At 39.4% G+C, this 19395-nt stretch overlaps 2 protein-coding genes across 2 annotated transcripts; one reads left to right on the top strand and one right to left on the bottom strand.

The window, feature by feature from the left end:
* Positions 1 to 4: 4 nt before the first annotated feature.
* c16h16orf89 (chromosome 16 C16orf89 homolog) lies at positions 5 to 8208 on the bottom strand. Its single transcript, XM_053444255.1, has 8 exons — positions 8031 to 8208; positions 6959 to 7111; positions 6308 to 6458; positions 5250 to 5367; positions 3842 to 4004; positions 2393 to 2497; positions 1558 to 1647; positions 5 to 873 (listed from the first exon to the last, which is right to left on the bottom strand). Exons 1-8 carry the CDS (start codon positions 8206 to 8208, stop codon positions 770 to 772), a joined length of 1062 nt encoding a protein of 353 aa, XP_053300230.1. The 3' UTR covers positions 5 to 769.
* A 1915-nt stretch (positions 8209 to 10123) lies between these two features.
* alg1 (ALG1 chitobiosyldiphosphodolichol beta-mannosyltransferase) lies at positions 10124 to 18961 on the top strand. Its single transcript, XM_053443169.1, is given in 15 exon segments — positions 10124 to 10138; positions 10363 to 10392; positions 10394 to 10697; positions 11935 to 12012; positions 12110 to 12213; positions 13231 to 13379; positions 13961 to 14050; positions 14347 to 14460; positions 14716 to 14837; positions 15476 to 15514; positions 15603 to 15662; positions 15752 to 15862; positions 17179 to 17293; positions 17901 to 17976; positions 18133 to 18961. Coding segments are annotated over 15 exon segments (1542 nt in total). The 3' UTR covers positions 18268 to 18961.
* Positions 18962 to 19395: the final 434 nt, after the last annotated feature.

Below are 19395 nucleotides of genomic sequence, written 5' to 3' on the forward strand. Positions count from 1 at the left end.
GATTTCAATACAAAACATTTTAAATGACTTTTTTGACTTAATCTATTTGTGAGTGGAACTTTAATGGGTTCTTCCATTGAACAACAAAAAACATGAATGTTGAATAAAATAATTGTATTCCCTATGACACCCTATGTATGTGTGGACATACATGCATCCTACTCTCACTGCTGTAAATGTTAGACTACTGTATACAAATAAACTTGGTATTAAAATGAACATGGCTTCAGTGTTACAAGATATCAATATGCTAAGTGATGACAAAGACATTAAAAAAGAACAGAAAGTCAAAGGTTTACGTTACTGGCATCCAGGGTCCAGCTGAGCTTGCCTAGTGTTGTTTTCAACTACATTTGAGTTCCCTGTTATAGGCTAACTTTTCCAAAAAAAGTGTCAAAATTTCCAAAAATGCAGAGCATTACTTTCCATGGAAAAACATGATGACCACGTGAGCACCTACTTAATCACCACTTTCCTCAGGCATAATTGTTTACATTAATACATTAATTACATTCTTAGCTGTAGGAAGGAATGAAAAGATGGATAATTGAACTTCTTGTTCATTATAAGCATATAATACAACATACAACAAAATTATAAAAAAGAAAATCTCTTTAATTTCCATTTTGTGCAGCCCCATCACAGAATCTTAAGTATTTGTCATCTATTTTCATAAAGCAAAATATTGTGTTGGGAGTCTCTACCTGATGATCTACAACATTCTGTTTACAACCCCGGGTGTCGCAGCAGGGTGAGGCTGGGTGCGCGTTCAGGAGAGCGGCCTCTTCGTTATGTCCTGTTCAGTCAGGTAATAGTTCAGGTATCCTCCCAGAGCGCCAACAGCCACAGCTGTCATGTGACTGGAGCAGCCATCTGAAACAAGAGAGGAGAGAGAACGGGATGAAAGAAAAATTTGTGAAAATAGTCAAATGCTTCATGTAAAAAGCTGTTAACACCAAAACAACAGTTGTTCAATGCGCCAGTGTACATGGAGCAGATGTTTCCAACATCTCATGGAGTCCATGACTCAAAGCACTGAGGCTATTTTATAAGTAGAGGAACTACCCCGTGTAAGTGTGGTGTTCTTAATAAGTGCATACTGGTTTAGTTTGGTTTGGAACAGCCCCCCCCAGAACAAGACTTTGCAATGTAATGTTTTAAGATGGACAATGCATCTCCACTTCCTCCAACTACCAAAAATGATCAAATCCACATTATGAATACACTTGATGGATCCGCATATACTAACTTAAAGGCTGTGGGAGGGGAATATCTATCTTTATGTTTATCCTCTAGGGATCATGAATCGTCTCAGAAACCTGGGTTGTAATCATAAAGTGTAAATGATGGACGTGTCTCCACCATCTTGCACCTTTGACATAATTTGGAGTCAGAGTCTATGAAGTAGTTATCATGGAGTGGTGCTGCGGTATCCAGGTCCCACCAATATATGTACTTGACCAGTCACAAGGAACAAAACCTTCAACTCTAATGCGAGATGCATTTCTTTTTAGATCAATCAGTCTCTCAAAGAACATTACACAAACTCAAACTGACCTGGAAGTATCTTCTCCCTCCTCTTCACTCTCCTGTGCGGCTGCATCTGTTCCAGCAGCTCGTCTCCAATGATCTGAGACATGATGCTCTCTGAGGAAACAGAGCACAGCAGAGAAAATCAACTATCTTGCACAAAGCATCTAAAATAAATGCTTAATACTTCAGGCTGTTGACACCTTCCAAATAAAAAGTAAGCTTACGTTTACCATCCCCTTTAAAGATCCAGTATTAAAAGTAAGTTAACTATTGGTAGATATAAGCTTGGACTTCTTTATGTATTATACACGTGACACAAACTCTATACCAACTAAAGACACAGATCAGGCAGAATAGACTCAGAACCACTGAGCTAACATTGATAACTGTACCTTACTGTAAACCAGACTGCAAGCTAGAAAAAAAATGTAATGCTGAAAATGCCATGTGAACAATGAGCTGCTGAATCAAGATGAAAGGTTGTTCAGACTGAACGGGTTCGTGTGTTTTGAAATTAGTCGTTGAAAAATAAATCAAAGAATTGAGTTGAACAGGGACAGAAATATTGTCTGAGCTATTTTTGCTTCTTCACCTGAACTGAACTCTGAATGATCTCTTACAAGGAGAATAGAATGGCATCATTATGGCTGCTGGTTAAATAAAATACCTAAAATTTAAATTAAACAAAAATAAATTTTTTATAAATGAAACAATTCCAATTAATTTAAAACAAATGAAATTAAATGAAGAGAAAGTTTAGTAATTAAATAATACACATTTATGAAAATAAAAATCTAAACAAATTATAATTTCCTGCTGAAATTGCAGTGTGTGCATGACACTCTGTTCAAACACTCACTGTCCCTCCCAAAGCAGCCCACTTCCTCGTCCTGCAGCCTGAGGATGTGCTGCAGCCAATCCGCTTTGTAGAAGTCAGAGAAACCAGCCAATCCACATATCAGGACTGTCGACAGACAACAGAGGGACTCAAGCTCAGAAACCAACAAATACATTTTTCAAAACTGTTTCTGCTGAATCTCTCATTATAATTCAACAATGTCATAGCTTCAGATTGAACCTTAAAATGTTTTTTGTCCTCAAAACAACAAGATTCTGCCAATGAGTGAGACAGATACATTTGACAACACTTCAGATTCCAGTGTTTCAAGAATTTCCTGACATGAGCTCCAGTATCTCAGAAAAAGATCAAAGCAGATCAAAGTTGGTGACCCTTCAATTATCCCTGGGAAATATAATACACCAAAAATTGCGAAATCTAAATAAATATATTATTTATAGAAGAATGTGTAAAAATGTCTGACAAAGTTCCACATCTGATTAACCGTAGATGTAAAGAGTGCTCTTTCACACCATGTGTGGTCCAGACCTTCTGACTTTTCAGTTAAGTCCGAATCAAAATAATAGGTTTGAAGGACCAATTCATCAAAATGTTGTCTAACCAAAACAGGTGGTCTCAGTCCAGATCAAACAGAAGCATGGTTGGGATGGTTTACAGTGTGAAAACCCTTGTTTGGAGAGTTCGGACCAATTGCAGGGAGTTGAGACAGCAATAAACAATAAAAGAAGAAAAACAAACGTCTCGTAGGATTGCTTGTAGTCTTCACCACTAATTAGAGCTCCAATAAGTTCTGATTAGCGTTGGTGTTTATTGTTTATATGTAAAGTGAGAGAAGGTCAGGGAGGGAGTGAGGACAGAGGCCATGCCGCAGGATGATACGACACGGAACTTAGTGGAAACCTGACAGTTCGTGAATGCAGGCATTGGGGAAAGTTTTAACTGAATTAACCAACATGAAAAAGAATAAGTCAGTTAAAGGTTATAAATATCGGTTTTGACACGTTTACATTTAATTGCCCAGCCTATACCTCCAATAATATAATGTTTGAAAAACAACGTCGTTAATTTGGTGCATTGGAACTTGTGTTGATTACTGCACCTGAAGTTCATGATGTTGGTCACAAAACCACAATGATATGATGGTAGCAATCAAATTAATGAAATGAACTGATACATTAGTTGTCTTCATTCAAATAGAAAGACCAATAGCTGCCTTACATCAGAAGCACGTCTGTCTACAAACCAATCACTGTCGAGTATATAGTTCACATATTTGATGACGACAGGAGGTATAAGCTCATACAACATTCTTTAGTCTGCTCCCTACATTAAAATGTAAAACCCAAACTGACTAAATCGAACGTAAACATTGTAACAAAGACATAAATGAAATGGAATAAAACCTTTTTTGGAAGACAGTGATTTAAATAGCGTGAGCGTCTCACTCACTGTTTTCAATGAAGATGTCGACTGTCTGTTCGGTAAGACCATCTTTGATGATGTCCAGGTTGGTCTTCATCATGTTGGAGCAGAAGATCCTCTGGTAGTTTTTCTCCGTCATGTTGGCTCTAGTCGGTCGTGTGTCGCCTTTCAGCAGGTTAGTGCAGCCTCTCTGTGGGAGGAAACACACAGGTCAGACTCTAACCTGGATCCCCACATTAAGTCTGTCGAGTCATGGTAATAATCACAGCAACCATTCTGCTCATTTAATGGCTTTATCTATATAAGTTGCTATTCAGTCAGTCCAACCCTTTGCTGACCAGAGCAAGATTTTTCTGACCAGGTTCTGGGAAATTGCCTTGGCATATTATACACTTTGTACAGAGGACATACCAAAATCTAAAAAGCTAATTGCATTGAAAAGTAAAGAAATGCTCATTTTTTCAGCTTGTTTGTTTTATTCTGAATTATAGAATAAATCAGAGGATATTCTATATTTTTCCAAACCAAATGTGTGTTGGTCTGTCTCAGCTCTAATTGTTTATCTTTAAAAACACCGGTAATATGTATATGTATATAATATGTTTTTTTAATGTTCCATTAAAAAAACTCTAATTTGTTCAAACAGCCGCTCACTTATTACCATATGTAACAGGGGTGCCCATATGATTTAAATTAAAACCCCCATGAATGGAATAATTTAATCAGTCTGAACATTATTTCTTAGGTATGTTCCAAAAAATTGCATCAAAAAAACGTGAAATGCAATTTTCCCCATAAAGCCTAGAGTACAGCAGCGTTTGTGTCTGTAGGTCGGCAGCAGCGTTTTTTTTAATTCCCTGTTTTGTAATTTTATCAAGACCGTAAGAACTGCGTGGGTTTGGGTTCTGTTGTAATGAAATAAAGGTAGGGCATGATAGCGTGATGAAACTTTTATTTACTAACCTTGGTCTTTTTTATAGGACTGCCTTCATGCATGATCTGGACTGTCCCTATTTCTTCCCACATTAAGATTTTATTTAGATTATTGGGCCTCTGGATTCAAATTAGTTTTTTCTCTTAATAATTTGTTTGAGTCCTAGTTTCTTTGTTTTCTTTTTTTGGTACTCAGTTAAAGGGGCAAGGTACAATATTGTTTCGGGTACTGTGAAATCTTGGTATAATAACTTCAATATTTGTTGAGTTTTGGGCTCCATAGATTAGAGACCTCCTCTGTTTGTCCATGGTATAATGATACCTTAACGTGATTATCCACTTGTGCCAATGCACCTTTGTTGTTTGTAGGGGACTATTTTCAGCAGTGAATGAATCCCCATTAGGGGGGGGAAACAGCAGGGTGTGTGAGTTTGAAAAAAAATAGCCATGCTTTCCTCAATGTTTTCAGTGATTTAATAGTTTGTGATGATGTGCTTCTCACCATTTTTCCAATCATGAAGTAGAGCAGCTGGTGGGACAAGGAGTAATGCGGACAACCAAACTGAGTCATGGTGTCCCGACAGGGCTTGGTCACGATACAGGGCGTCCCGTTCATCTTCCTGCTCAGATAGACAAGCTTGACTTAGACAGGTGTATTTCCTCACAACATTAACTTTTCATCCATCCACTAATTCTAGAAATGTGTCCTTCTGTCTGTCTGTATGTGGAACACATAGCTCGAGAACTGTTCATCTGCTTGGCTTCCCGATGGAAGTGTAGTGCTGAATTTGCTTCGATTTGCTTAGTCTGCAGACTGAGTTAAACGTGTCTTTTTCTACGTCCTCAAATAAACTACAGCATCTGTTGGCAACTGGTGGCCCCCAGGACAAATCCCCGCCAGATAATTTTGATAATGTGATACATTTTTAGATCACCAGATCGGACTGAGACACTGACATTCACGGTTAGTGGTTGTTGCGAGTGCTGATGTCCGTCATGGCAAAAACATTCATAGAATCACTTCCTCTCTTGCTAATTGTCAGAAGAGTCGGATAAGTCAGTTGTTTATTAGACTTCTGAAATAGCCGACATTCAATTATGAAAGAATAGCACCATTTAGATCAATCATTAAAATGTATATATAAGCCACATACGTGAACAGTAATCAAGCAAATTCAGTTCCATGTTATGAAATTTACTGACTATACAATTGTTCCAAAAACTAAATCTGGTTGATCATTGACACAGAACAGCTTCATTAGAGATAAACCAGGTAGGACGAATGCTAAGTTTTCAAACTTCACTCTGCACCCTAGAATGTTTATAAAAACCTTGTGAACGTCCAACATAAGACAATAAAAAAGTGACAGATATTGTAGAACTGTTTGAGGAGGACAAGCTAATTATGGGGAATAATGATGTAGAAGCTGCAGTATCTCCACAGAACAAAAATACAGCCCATTACAAACAGACGGGTTTAGAACAGGCACAGCAATAGTTTATTTAAAAAACTCAAGCTATAGTGTGTTGTTGTTCTTTCTGTTTGGAGTGTGTTCATACCAGGTTCCCAGCAGCAGGGTCAGACATTTGTCACTGAGCTGCTCATCATAACACTCAGTGGTCATGGTGGAGGGATAGACCAGGCTGGGATCTGTGGAGCTCCACTCCTGAGGAATCAAGTAGAAACTCCACGATAGCAAGGGCTCGAACTCTGCAAAACATACACAAGTCATCAAACCACTGACCTTCTGGTTAGAGGACGACCGCTCTAACGCCTGAGTACTATGTCCCCAAAGTCCTATCTTCCCACAGTCCTGTGCCCCATAGTCACATGTTTCTACAATCCTATGTTCCCAGAGTCCAATGTTCCCAGATACATTGCTTTTCCCGTCCTATGTTCCCAATGTCCAATGTTCCCGTGGTCCTATAACCTATTCTTATTTTCCCAGAGTCTTATGTTCCTGTAGTCCTATATTTTCCCAGTAATAGCACAGAGCCAATATAACATATGCAAGTGCAAATTAAAATAAATTAATTTATATAAACAAATGTACACTGTCATATAAATAACTTTCCACTTTGAGGTATCAAGAAATGTTTGTAGATTTACTCCAAACATGAGTTTACTGGGAGGTTTCTTCCATTGCAGCTGACATCATACCACAAAGACTTCTCGGAGATAAAGTATTTTTGCAGCTGTGAAGGTCTCACCTCTGTAGTACTTGGGGTCATTCTGCTGCAGGGCAGCGACAGCCTTTTCAAAGGTTTGGTCAAGACGTTTGACCAGTGCTACGGTGGAGGTTCTCTGAGCCCAGCTGACCATGTCAGTGTGAGGCCATGTCCGAACAGCCTCCTTCAGCTCGGCTGAGAAACAAAACAGACGAGAATAATCAGGAGCGTTACAAATCTTTTGTGCTTTGGTCTCTTTGTCTCTTGGTTCATGGGAAATTATGTTTCTGACATTTAATAGACAAAAAAATTGGCTGATCAAAACATAATCAGCAGATTACATTGGTAAAGAAAATGATTGTTAGTTGCAGCCAATATTTGCGTGTTTGATTGGTTTGGTGGGTTTTTCTAATGGTGTATTACAAATTCAAAAACATATCTATGTTTTTTAAAGAGTGCATGCTGAAAAATATCTGGAGGAGGTTTTCCCTAAACCTGGATACCCAAATGCAGTTAATTATGGCCAATAGCTGATCTATACAGGCAATTATATAGAACCTGAATTAAGAAAAAAAACATATTTTTAAAATGTAAGTTTACATTTTCTTCTGTATTGTTTATTCTGTAAAAAGTTTGCATATCGCCTCAATTGATACTGGTATGTCTGGGAAAGGCTCATATCATCTACTTTTACATCTACTCTACTTAAACTATTATACTTTTACTGAAAAACAATGGATATTTTCAGATATTATTATTGGAGAGGAATAATTCAACAGTCCCCGTGGGGTGTGACCTCTTCCATTCAAATAGTATGGACTGTTCTGTCATTTAATCATCATGCAAAGGTTGTAGCTTGATTACATAATGGATTTGTTTCATTTTTAGTTCCTTCAGTTACTAAGAGACATGCAATAAGATTTGAGGCAGTCCAGTCTCTCCTGAGTAGTTCATTTCCACCGTGGCCTGTTAGGAATAATAATCTGAAAGACTGAAATCATTGTCCCACTTTAACTGAACCCACTCGAGACAGACACGCAGAAAGCTGCAGATGCTTCTGTAAGAACAAGGTGTCTCAGAGGTGAGTCGTCCCACAGCTGCAGTGTGAACCTACCCTGCAGCATGAGGAACCCGACCACTCCGTCCAGGTTGATGTGCTCATGCTGCTGCTCCAGGAAGGATGCTCCTCTGGAGAGGCTGCCCAGGACGTCATCGATCACCTCCGCGCGCGACCCGCACACTGCGGCGAACAGAAGCAGCACCGCGGCCGCCTGGAGCCTCGCTGTCCGCATGTTGTGTCCTTTCACCCGGATAATTCCAGTCTGAGGCTTCGGGACAGACCCAGAGACATGGGCGAGCGGGGGGAGGAACCATGACGTCAGAGGGGCTGCTATTACCGAATCAAAATTTAAGATGATTAAAAAAAATATCTATATTTATTTCTGTTACTGTTCACTACATTTTTACTTTATATTCTGGATGATATCAGGAAACTCTGTTTTTATTACTTTTACCAGACCTGAAGTGTCTTTCTTAAATGTTCCACATCCAGTTTCCTCCCTAAACCTCACTGATGCTTCTATTTAAATAACTGCTGGAGCTAGCGTTATCTTTATTTATTTTACAAAAGTCTCTCAACTAATTTTACATCAATTCTTATAATGTCATACCCACTCAAAGTTTTTAACCTGCACTTTTTGTAAGTTGCTTTGGATAAAAGTGTCAGCTAAATGATATGTAATACCGTAATGTAACCTAAAAAAATGCCTTAAACACATCTCAATCATACCAAGGCTATATCCACTCACAGGTGCAACACTGGGGCTTAACATAGATTGAATAAGCTATGTTAGCTAACTGTGTGATATATTTATGTTTTAGTAGATCACCTTATATATTTTCCTGATATACACTTTGTAAAACAGAATGTAGAAATGCAAAATAATCCGTTTATGGGCTGGAATTAGTTCTAATTTGACAATAAAAATAAGAACAGCTAGAACTAGCTAGAGACATTTTTTTTACATTGAAGTTCATCACAAATAAACAGAATAAAGCACTAAGTAATTTATCAGTTGATATTTAAACCATAGGCTGCCAATATAGACGGACGACACATCTCCACTTCTTCCTCCTATCCAGAAATGAAGCCAAAATATAATGAATAAGAATACTGCCATCTTGTGCTAATAACAATTGGAGTCAGTATCTAGTGATTGTGGAGTGGAGTCGTGTTATCAAGATCCCGTCAATATTTTAGCTCGACTCAGGGTAGGTTAGAAACTTCCATTTAATTAAGGAAGGATCTGCGAATACTTCAGGATCTGCAAATACTTCAAATACTTCAAATACTTTAAATACTTTCAATGATAAGTAAAGGAGCTTCAGTGCTCCCTGACTTTAAAATAGCAAACACCAGATCCTCCTTTATGAAAGGAAAGGGGAAAATGTGGTTCAACAAATCATTTGGGCAGTTATTATACAAAAAAAAAGAAAGGCACAAAAATATATTGAGGAAAAAACAAACCAGCTGTTTTATTGCTGTGACACGATCTAGAACTGTTCTCACATCCTCACATGATTGTCTGAGGCCAGATTTCTGCTCTGTCAAATCTGTCCAGTGAATCACAAGCTTATGAACTTATATTTCACAATATCCTCATTAAACTTTAATATAAATATCATCATCAGAACTAAATACAAATTTAAAACTAAATCTTATCATCAGAACTGAACTGAATACAATACAAATACGATCGTGGAATGCAAAGAGAAATTCTCCACCATGTAAGGTTTTCTTCATGTATATTCCTCAAGTGTTTATATTATTGTTTGGTTTATTTTTTATTTGGACAGGAATCTCTTGTGTTACTTGCTGTGAGTAACTCCGGGTTAAATGTTCTCTCAGATGTGGTGGAAGTCTGAATATCAAAAGGACTGAATCACCAAGGTGTCTCTGTGTGTTCTACTGGAACTTTCTGCAGAAAGGATCAACCCAGAGTCACGTGGATCTCAGAATGTCGACAGAGAACAGTTAGTTCAAGCATCGTTAATAGGAGAACTAAGGCAATAGTCCCAACCAGATCAGATCGGTTCTGGGTAGCGACAGGAACTGAAAAACAGGAAATCGCATTGTTTATTTTCCCCTTGTAGGTAGAACAGACAGTTAAAAAGTCATGTGAAGTGCACAAACAGTTGGACAAGATCATGAAGCTCACAAAGGTTTAGACGACAATATAACAGGTACTTTGTACTCTGTTACTGCACGAACTGAAATCTTTTCTCTTGACAGGAAATTTTCTTTAACTCTGGGTTCACTTTCTACAACACAGATTTCCTCCCTGTTTCCTAACTCCTCACTGCTTCACCTCTTTCCTTCGTGACGCAGTTGTTAGTAAACCACATTATTTTGTCTTTCACGGTGTACTGTCCCTTTAAACCTGAAGTCCCTCCCCTTTCCCTGGGCCACGTCATCACTAGTTGCAAACAAACATGGCGTCGCCCTGCACCGGCTCGTCCTGTCTCACTCTCTTTGCGCTGGTCGCGGCACTTTTTGCGGTGTTTTGTGTGACAAGGCCGGTGTCACCTCGGCTCGTTGGTCTCACGGTGGTGTCCGGGCTGTTGTTGCTGTGGCTGCGGAGTTTGCGGCAGCGGGACGCCGGGACCGAGCGGCGGGTGTGCGCGCTGGTGCTGGGGGACATCGGTCGCAGCCCCCGAATGCAGTACCACTGCTTGTCCCTGAGCAGACATGGATATGAGGTGACGTTTGTCGGGTTTTTAGGTGAGAATCCAGGACCCGGGCACACGGACACACACACACACGGACACACACACATACACACACACACACACACACCCATACACACACGTGTGTCTCTCTCTAGTTGTAGGGGGAACATTCATTGGCATAACCATCAGAAGTAAATGCCTAACCTAATCCCAACCCCAAAAAAGCCCTTTTTAATTTGCCAGGACCAGCCAAAATGTCCTCACAATGATCGTATTGAATCAAAAGATAAAATAAGGGTTTCCTTTATTAGTCCTACAAAATTTGCAATATTACAGCACCAAGAGTCAAAACAAGGCATCAGTAGGTAATAATAAGTAACACACTTAAGTATAAGGATGATAATAATACTGGAAGGAAATATATTATATACAAATGGAATAAAAACTAATATAGTGTAAAAACAAGAACACATGTACAGTGTGAGAATATGTACAGTGAATGGATTGCACATGAACCATTGTATTGCACAGACAGAATGAATATTGGACAGTTAGGAGAGTTTAACAAGTGTTAAAGTTACAGTCCATAATGGGTGCGTGTAGTTCTACTGGGAGCAGAGCTAGCTGTACATTCCTCTGCTGAATCAGTCTGTCTCTGAAGGAGCTGCCCAGTGCTGTGATGGTGTCCTGCAGGGGATGGGACTGGCTGCCCATCAGATAAGACAGCTTGACTCTCATAACTATTGAAATACACACGCGCACACACACACACACAGTGTTAGTGTCAGTCAGTAATCTGTTACTCTCTGTTAGTTAAAGCACACTGATACAGAGGCTTTTGCAGTTAAAGTCTTTACTAAAGATCTGAGATCCATTTGATCATCGACTTCTTATCAAAGCACAAATCAGTCAGCATAGATCTCATACAAAGACCCACAACTTCATTGGTTTAATTGAGCTCACAGCTGTTCGACTTGCATAAGTATGAATATCTGAAGCACCCATCTCAAGCTCAAATGTAGTACAAAAGCTGAACCATATTCAATGTCCACATGATCTAGTCTAGATGTTTACTGTTGGCTTATGTGCCAACATCAGTTCATGAACAGAAACACCTGCACACAAGAAGTGGGGTAGAGCTTTAGAAAGACTTTGCCCGAGAGAATACAGCAGCAAATTTAAATGTACTTTAATGGTATTGCATCCCCTGCTTAAGCTTAAAGATTAAAAACTTGCCTTATCAGTTGACCTGTAAAAATGACGGATGCTTTCTCTGACATTTATTTCAGACTCCAAACCTCACCAGGACGTCCTGAGAGAGGATAAAATCAGGATAGTCCCCATAGCAGAGGTGAAAGGTGTTCGAGGTAACTGGTTCCACATCAAGGGGGATCTCTTTGTTTTTTTTTTAACAGCTGTATTCAGTAGATTTATTCTTCCGTGTTGTTGCTTTATTTTCTTCAGTGGGACCAAAGCTCCTCACGTATGTGACGAAGGTGATTGTTCAGTGTCTGCAGCTTTGCTCTGTGCTGCTGAGGATGGAACTGCATTCTCACATTCTACTGCAGGTTTGTTTCATTCTGAAAGTTGATGAACGATATGTTTCTACCGATGAATGAACCTGGAAAGCAGCGCAAACTGTGATGGAAACGATTTCTTCTGTGAAGTTTCCTTCAGATATGCACTGTAAATCATTTGAAACCGTTATTCTCCTGATAATTTAATCAATAGATAATTCATCTATATGTGATTACTTTTCCCCTCATTTTTGTTTCTGTTTTTACACACACTAGCACTAGACATTCAATAAACCATGATAAATATAACTAAATGTTAGTTTCAGCCCTGTTTCTCATCATCACTTTAACTATAAAGCAACAATATAGCTGTTTTGTCCTGTGGAGGAGCTCCAGAGAAATATTTACAGACTTTCTCCGCACTTCTCTTTTCACACGTGCATAACACAGCAAAGGGCTCCTCTGCCCAGGTGCGTTAACAACAGCAACTAAATGTTCTGCAGGATTCAGGCAAGGGGTGGAGATGTAAGCAGAGTCAGGATGTAATGCATTCATTCTGCTGCGGATATCGTGTGATTTTGTTTACAGCACATCAACGCTGGCGTCGATTCTTATCAGCACAAACTCTCTTGACATCTTTGTCAGTGTCTTATACGTGTATAGGACTGGCTGTAGAAACTAGAGAACGTCCAGAGCCACTTACTGACAATTGCGTTCTGACATACAGCCCCTCCATAGATTGTGTAGAGATTGTCTAGAGTTCAGTGCATGTCTGAAAGCAGCTTCAGTCAGTTCCACACTTCTCAGACACTCTCACTAAAGTTATAAGTACAGACATTAGGGTGAGGAGCGGGAATGATAGAGGGTCTGCTCTCCCTATTCCAAGTCAGTGAACCATGAAACTCATTTGTATCAAGCTGCTGTGTTATGCTTCTGTGTTGCATATTATTGCTTGAATTTGTTTTGCCCAACTGTATATTCTGCTTTTATGAATTTAATGTAATCCACTCAGTGGGATTCCTTGCAGAATTTTCTCTGTTATTGTTAATGACTCTGTCTGTATCCCAGAATCCCCCTGGTCTGCCCACTATCGCAGTGGCCTGGTTAGTGTGTGTCCTGCGCGGCAGCAGATTGATCATCGACTGGCACAACTATGGCTACACCATCATGGCCCTGAGTCACGGACAGAGACACCCGGTGGTCAGATTGGCGAAGTGGTCAGTACTGCAACAGTGTGGCTGATGGTGGTGGTTTACTAAACCTGGTTGAAATAATGCTATTGAAAGTCGTCTGTAGCGGCTCGTGTTTTATATATCTTGACCATGTAAAGCACAGGTCTGATATATGCTGTATGATTTATGTGTATACAATCAAACCCTTCATTTCTTTATTTTGTTCGATCTTTCATTCAGAGAAGCCTTGTTAAGGGTTACATACACTTCCAATGATGCACAGTACCACTTTTTCCCCCATAGTATTTGAATTATTTTAATAGAACACACTAGAACAGCGAGAGTCACAAGTTCTCAGCCATGATACAAAACAAAAGGGAAACAAGAATAATGCCATAGTTAAATTCTAATTGCTTACTCACAAAGTCCAGGCCAGAGGAGTTAACTGTGTCCAAGACTGGTTTTCATATCTTCCTAAATCACTGGATGTTGTCATGAAGGATGAAAGTCAGTTTCTCTAGGTGGAGAATTCTTAATACATCCCTGTAATACATACCAGCCATCAAGTGCAGTGATGTCCTGACAAAGTTCAGATGTTTAGATGTTGTCTTCTTCTTTTCCTCCAGGTACGAGCACTTCTTCGGCCCTCTGGCCACTCACAACCTGTGTGTTACCAACGCCATGAAGGACGACCTGCAGAAAAACTGGGGCATCAAGTATGATTTATTTTTTTACTTAATGTACATGTCACCGTGTAGCGACAGTTTAACTGTTCCGGCCGTTCAGTAATGAATCTGACAATGTCAGATATGTTCTGGTACTAAAACTATGTTAACAGTATATAAATGAAAGTTAAAACTGACTCCAGCACCTTATACTGCTAAGATACTTTGCTCTGAACTGTTGAAGTGACCCTGGTTAAATTCAGATTGAGGGTTCTGGAGTGATAACTCTTACAAATGCTGTTTACATGACGATGTACAGACAGTGTCGACCTTTTCGATCTTTGCAGAGCGACAACTCTTTACGACAGACCAGCCTCCATCTTCAGAGAGACTCCACTGAAGCTGCAGCACGAGCTCTTCGTGAGACTGGCCAACACTTATCCTCAGTTTCAGCACAGAAGGTGAGCGGTTCGACAACACAAATGAACATGTCACGGTTCCTGTAATACACTCAACATTTCTATTTTATATGATTATAAACCCAAAAGATGCAGCAATGTTATTGTTGACGTCATTTTGTGCAAACAAGGTACGAACAAGCTGCTACAAAGTAACTATTGTATGTGATGTTGTTTTTCTTTCTTTAGAAGTAAAGAAAGTCTGAGGTTGGTTCAGCTGCAGTAAAATATGTTGACTGACCTGTTGTATTTTTTCAGTTCTGAGGATGTGGAGGTGGAGGCGGAGAACTCGATCTTCTCAGTCCGTGATCTCACTGACGTATCTGTGACCTTGAGGAAGGAGCGGCCGGCTCTGCTGGTCAGTAGCACCAGCTGGACAGGTCAGAGGAAGATGTTATAAACCAGTACGACTCCTCAGGTCCTCCGGTTCTCACGGCTCCATCAGTTTATGCTGAGGATCTAAGAGCAGCTGAGAGTGATCTGTTGACATAAACATACAACCTGCCTCTTCAGACTCACAGGAGTCTCAGGATGAGAGTTTAGATTGTAGACATTAAGTCTTCCCAAGGTTCTCTCATAAAGTTGTTTATTTAATTCCTTTATTTATCAATAACATTCGTTTTTATAACCCTTTTAATTAATTATTTTTTAACCTTGACTGTAAACAGAGATGATAGGTTCGAAAAGGGACGCCAAAGTGTCAATATCAAACTTACACGTTAAAATAGATTTTCTCAAAGATGCTTTCTGTCACTTAAAGCAGTTCTTATCACACTGATGTTTGTTCAAGCATTCATGTTTCTGATAAGTTTGGTTTTAATGAGTTACCTGGTTAAATACAAACAAGCAGAGATGTCCTGATTGACAGCTGAGACTGACTCCAATGATGTAATTGATGCACAATGGCAGTGTTCATATCTAAGATGTTTTGGCTTCATTTCAAGTTAACTTTGATTGATTGACTGAATTTAATAGTCTGTAGTTAGTCAAAAATCTAAGACATTGTTTCTTTCCACAGAGGATGAAGACTTCTCTGTCCTGCTGAAGGCTCTTGAAGGTATGACTGGATTTTAACTGATGCTCTTACACATGGAGCCTGTAATGCATCTCAGCCTGTTTCATCACAAAACACTTGTTCTCTACAGAGTATGAAGGGTTCATTAAAGATGGAGCTTCGTTACCATCTTTAGTCTGTGCGATCACAGGTGAGCTGCCCTGCCGCCTCACAGTCCATCACTGATGTCAGAGTGGTTTTGTTTTATTTATTTATGTGTGTGTGTTTGTGTGTGTGCAGGTAAAGGTCCTCAGAAAGAACACTACAGGAAGCTGATAGACTCTCTCAATCTAGAGCATGTGAAGATCTGCACTCCCTGGCTGGAGGCAGAAGATTATCCTGTTTTATTAGGTAAGATTGAAACAAGAAGTTTGTGTTCAGCACCTCTCACACACTCGCGTGTTTATCTGACAACGATTTAACACCAATTGTTAAATATTTCAAAATATGACATACTAGGCCTTTAATACGTTTCGATATCACTATGTTAACTCATCTAATTCCACTTCTGTTGTGATTTAAAATTCTTTCTTTTTTTAAGAGAAAAATATTTTAGTTTTAAGAGAAATGTTTTGGGGTCTACATGTTGTAATGTCTCCACAGATATTAACATGCTTTAATAATACTCCAAAGAAGACCAATGTGGAACTGAACACTCCAGTCAGAATAGATCTGGGTACACTTACCTTGTCTGTAGACTGATACCCACTGACTCCGCCTGTTATTTGTGAGATAACGTGGGGTTTCCAGGGTTATTCTCTACTCAGCTATTTCACCTTATCTTCAGTTATGGGCAAATTCTAAATACCTCTGGGACTCTGATATTCATTCATATCTGTTTTACTTGACATAGGTCATACATTTCATTAATTGGGGTTGAATGTGACTTGTTTAAACCTGTAGAAACTCTGAGGACACATTTTTTGTATTCTCTCCTTCTATTGATATTTTCATCATTAATAATCCAAACAAGAAAATATTCTGGGTGTTACACCTCCTTCAGTCCATCCGTTCTCTCAGTTTTCATTAACCAATTCTGTTTGTGTTCCCCATATTTGTTTTTGCTATTTTAGCTTCAGAATAACATCCATTTATCCCAGCTGTTTATCTTGTAGTCCTGGGCGATGTGTTACTTTTTGTATTGAGTGAATTTCCCCTACAGTCTCTATTCACTTTTCCATGAAGACACATTTTAATATCAGGTGATAACAGATTGACTTAGAGCTTAAAGCTTGTTCGTGGCTCTCTTTAGGAGTTCTGCATTATATTTATTAAACAATATTACAGCATTAAATGTTTCCCAGTCAACGTCAGACTGTGTTAGATTTGGGGCTTAAGACATTTAAACAATCAGTTACTCTTGAACAAACACTGAAAGAACCACACATACAGTATTTTTCTCTGAAACAGCTACTTCCAACCCTTTGTTACAACAAACTCATAGTGAAATACACTTCAGGCAAAATAAAACAATTGGTTCAGAATTCAAGAATAAAATAAACATTTATGACGACAAGGTATTGTGTAAAGTTACTGTATTTGTTATTAACATATACAAACAGTGGCCTCAACATGAAATAAATCAGTTTAAATCAGTTTTATGACATGAAAAAGGAGAGTCTCACTACTTTAGCCTGTTAAGTCACACTCAGGCGTCTGTTCTCCAGGTTCAGCAGACCTGGGTGTTTGTCTCCACATGTCGTCCAGCGGTCTGGATCTGCCCATGAAGGTGGTGGACATGTTCGGCTGCTGTCTGCCCGTCTGCGCCATCAAATTCGACTGGTGAGCACTGTACAGGGAGAACGGGGATTTGAATGGATAAACGTTCTGGTACAGAGACGTAAAGTGAGAGTTGGAGTGAATGGCTGCAGACGTGAACTCACCTGACGCTGATGCAACCACATTCATTTTCTGCCACTGTTTGTTTTAATTCACTATTGATGTTTGATTGTGTTGTTTTATGGTTCATTGTCTGGTCGTGGAACAAATCTGTACAGGTGTGTAGTTGAGTTCAAGAACATGCCCAAATTTGGAGATGGATGTGCATCACTTTTCATTCCTGGCCCTCATTTGTTTTAAAGGAGACATATTCTGCTCATCTAAATAATGTTAATGTGTCTATAACACTAGTCTGCTCTGATTGGCCTACTGGCCCACTCTGTTGTGATGGTCAACCACTTCCAGCATTTGTAGGAAATGTCGACCTTAGGGTCAATTTGAGAATTGTTGTCTTGTGTTTAGCAAAAAATAATCTGTGTCCATTTCTGAGATTCAGAAAAATACCAAAAACCTACAAGATTTTCACATCAAATTCTGAGACTGGCGTTCCTTTGGCGATAGATCTTTGGGAAACGTGCGTGCGTAGTGCTAACTCAGCTGTTCTCCTCAGTTTACATGAGCTGGTCAAAGACAAGGAGAATGGACTCATCTTCACTGACTCTCAGGAGCTCGCTGAGCAGCTCAAGGTGAGAAATAAATGTTTCAATATCAATTTTTTTTTATCACTGAAATAAAAAGATTCAGCCCCGATCTCACTCTCTAAGGAACTTCATGATGATAAAGGTACAAGTTTAATCTTCTTTTAAATGAGCCATGCTGCTCCGATTTGTTTGTGTTTGCAGTCTCTCCTGTCAGAGTTTCCCAGTTCAGCAGGCAGACTGGATTCGTTCAGGAGGTACCTCCGCACCAGCAGAGGGCAGCGCTGGGGCGACAACTGGGACCAGAACGTCCTGCCTCTAATCACTGCAGAGAGATAAACATCAGGTTTGCTTTTTTTTGAAGGACTTTATATATTTCAGATAAAAAATTGTACGGTGACTTCACGGTGAAGAGGAGCAAGTCAGACCATGTGATGATGATAATAGTAAATTCTCACCTGTAAAATAAAACAGACGTGTTGTCAGTTGAGCAGGTAGTAATCTTCTTGTTTCAATAGAGAAAATGAATGAACTGGTTAATTTTGTGACTTCTGTAATATCATCATGGTTTTACTACCAGCATCATGAACTTCAGGCGCAGTACTCCAAACTAGTTCCAATGCACCAAATGAACATCCTCATCGTTCAAGGTTCATATCGGAGGTGAAGACGACAAGCAGTCCTGTGAGATGCTTCCTCTTCTTTTTCTTCTTCTATTGTTTAATGTCTCAACTTCCTACAATTGGTCAGAAAGTCCAAACAATGCACAAAAAAAATGTTTTCCACTGAAAACCAACTAATCCTGGTTCAGTTTGATCAGGACCAAAACCAGCTCTTTGGGTCAGACTAAATTAGATCGATAGTCTGACTAAGGCACCTTTTGCACCTTCTACTTTGGCTCAGACTGAAAATTCTGAAGGTTCAGACCAAATCATTGTAGGTGTGACATATTTTTTTTCCTACTTCAGAGAACTTGAATGTATAAAAGAAACTTTGATGATGTACTTTTGTAAATAAAATCTGTATGGTGCTACTCTTGTGTCATCTGTATCTGAGAATCTGCTGTAAGGAAACACGTGACTCACATGTCCTGTCACCACATGATGGCTGATTCCCGCGATTTCGGTCAAAACAAAAAACAAGTTCAATCACTGAGGCCAGAAAACAGTCAACAGCGACCGATAGATGTAAATTTATAAAGTCAGTTTGTCATAGCATCTTATTGCTTAAAAGCACATGAATACGGCAAAGTCCATAGATTGACTTCCCATCTCTGGACCATCCGAGAAGCACCTGAATGCAGCAATAAACGGCTCAAACATCCCCCCCAAAACTACAGAAGACTGAGTCCTGCTAAAGTTACCGCTGGTCATGAGAATAAATACAATCAGCAAACTGGTGCAGGTCTGATCAGCAAAACTCCTGTGAACCAACTGTAATACTTGAGTTTGACCACAGGGTGGAGTA

This window comes from Pleuronectes platessa, chromosome 16 (assembly GCF_947347685.1).
Source record: "Pleuronectes platessa chromosome 16, fPlePla1.1, whole genome shotgun sequence".
NCBI classification, from domain to species: Eukaryota; Metazoa; Chordata; class Actinopteri; order Pleuronectiformes; family Pleuronectidae; genus Pleuronectes; species Pleuronectes platessa.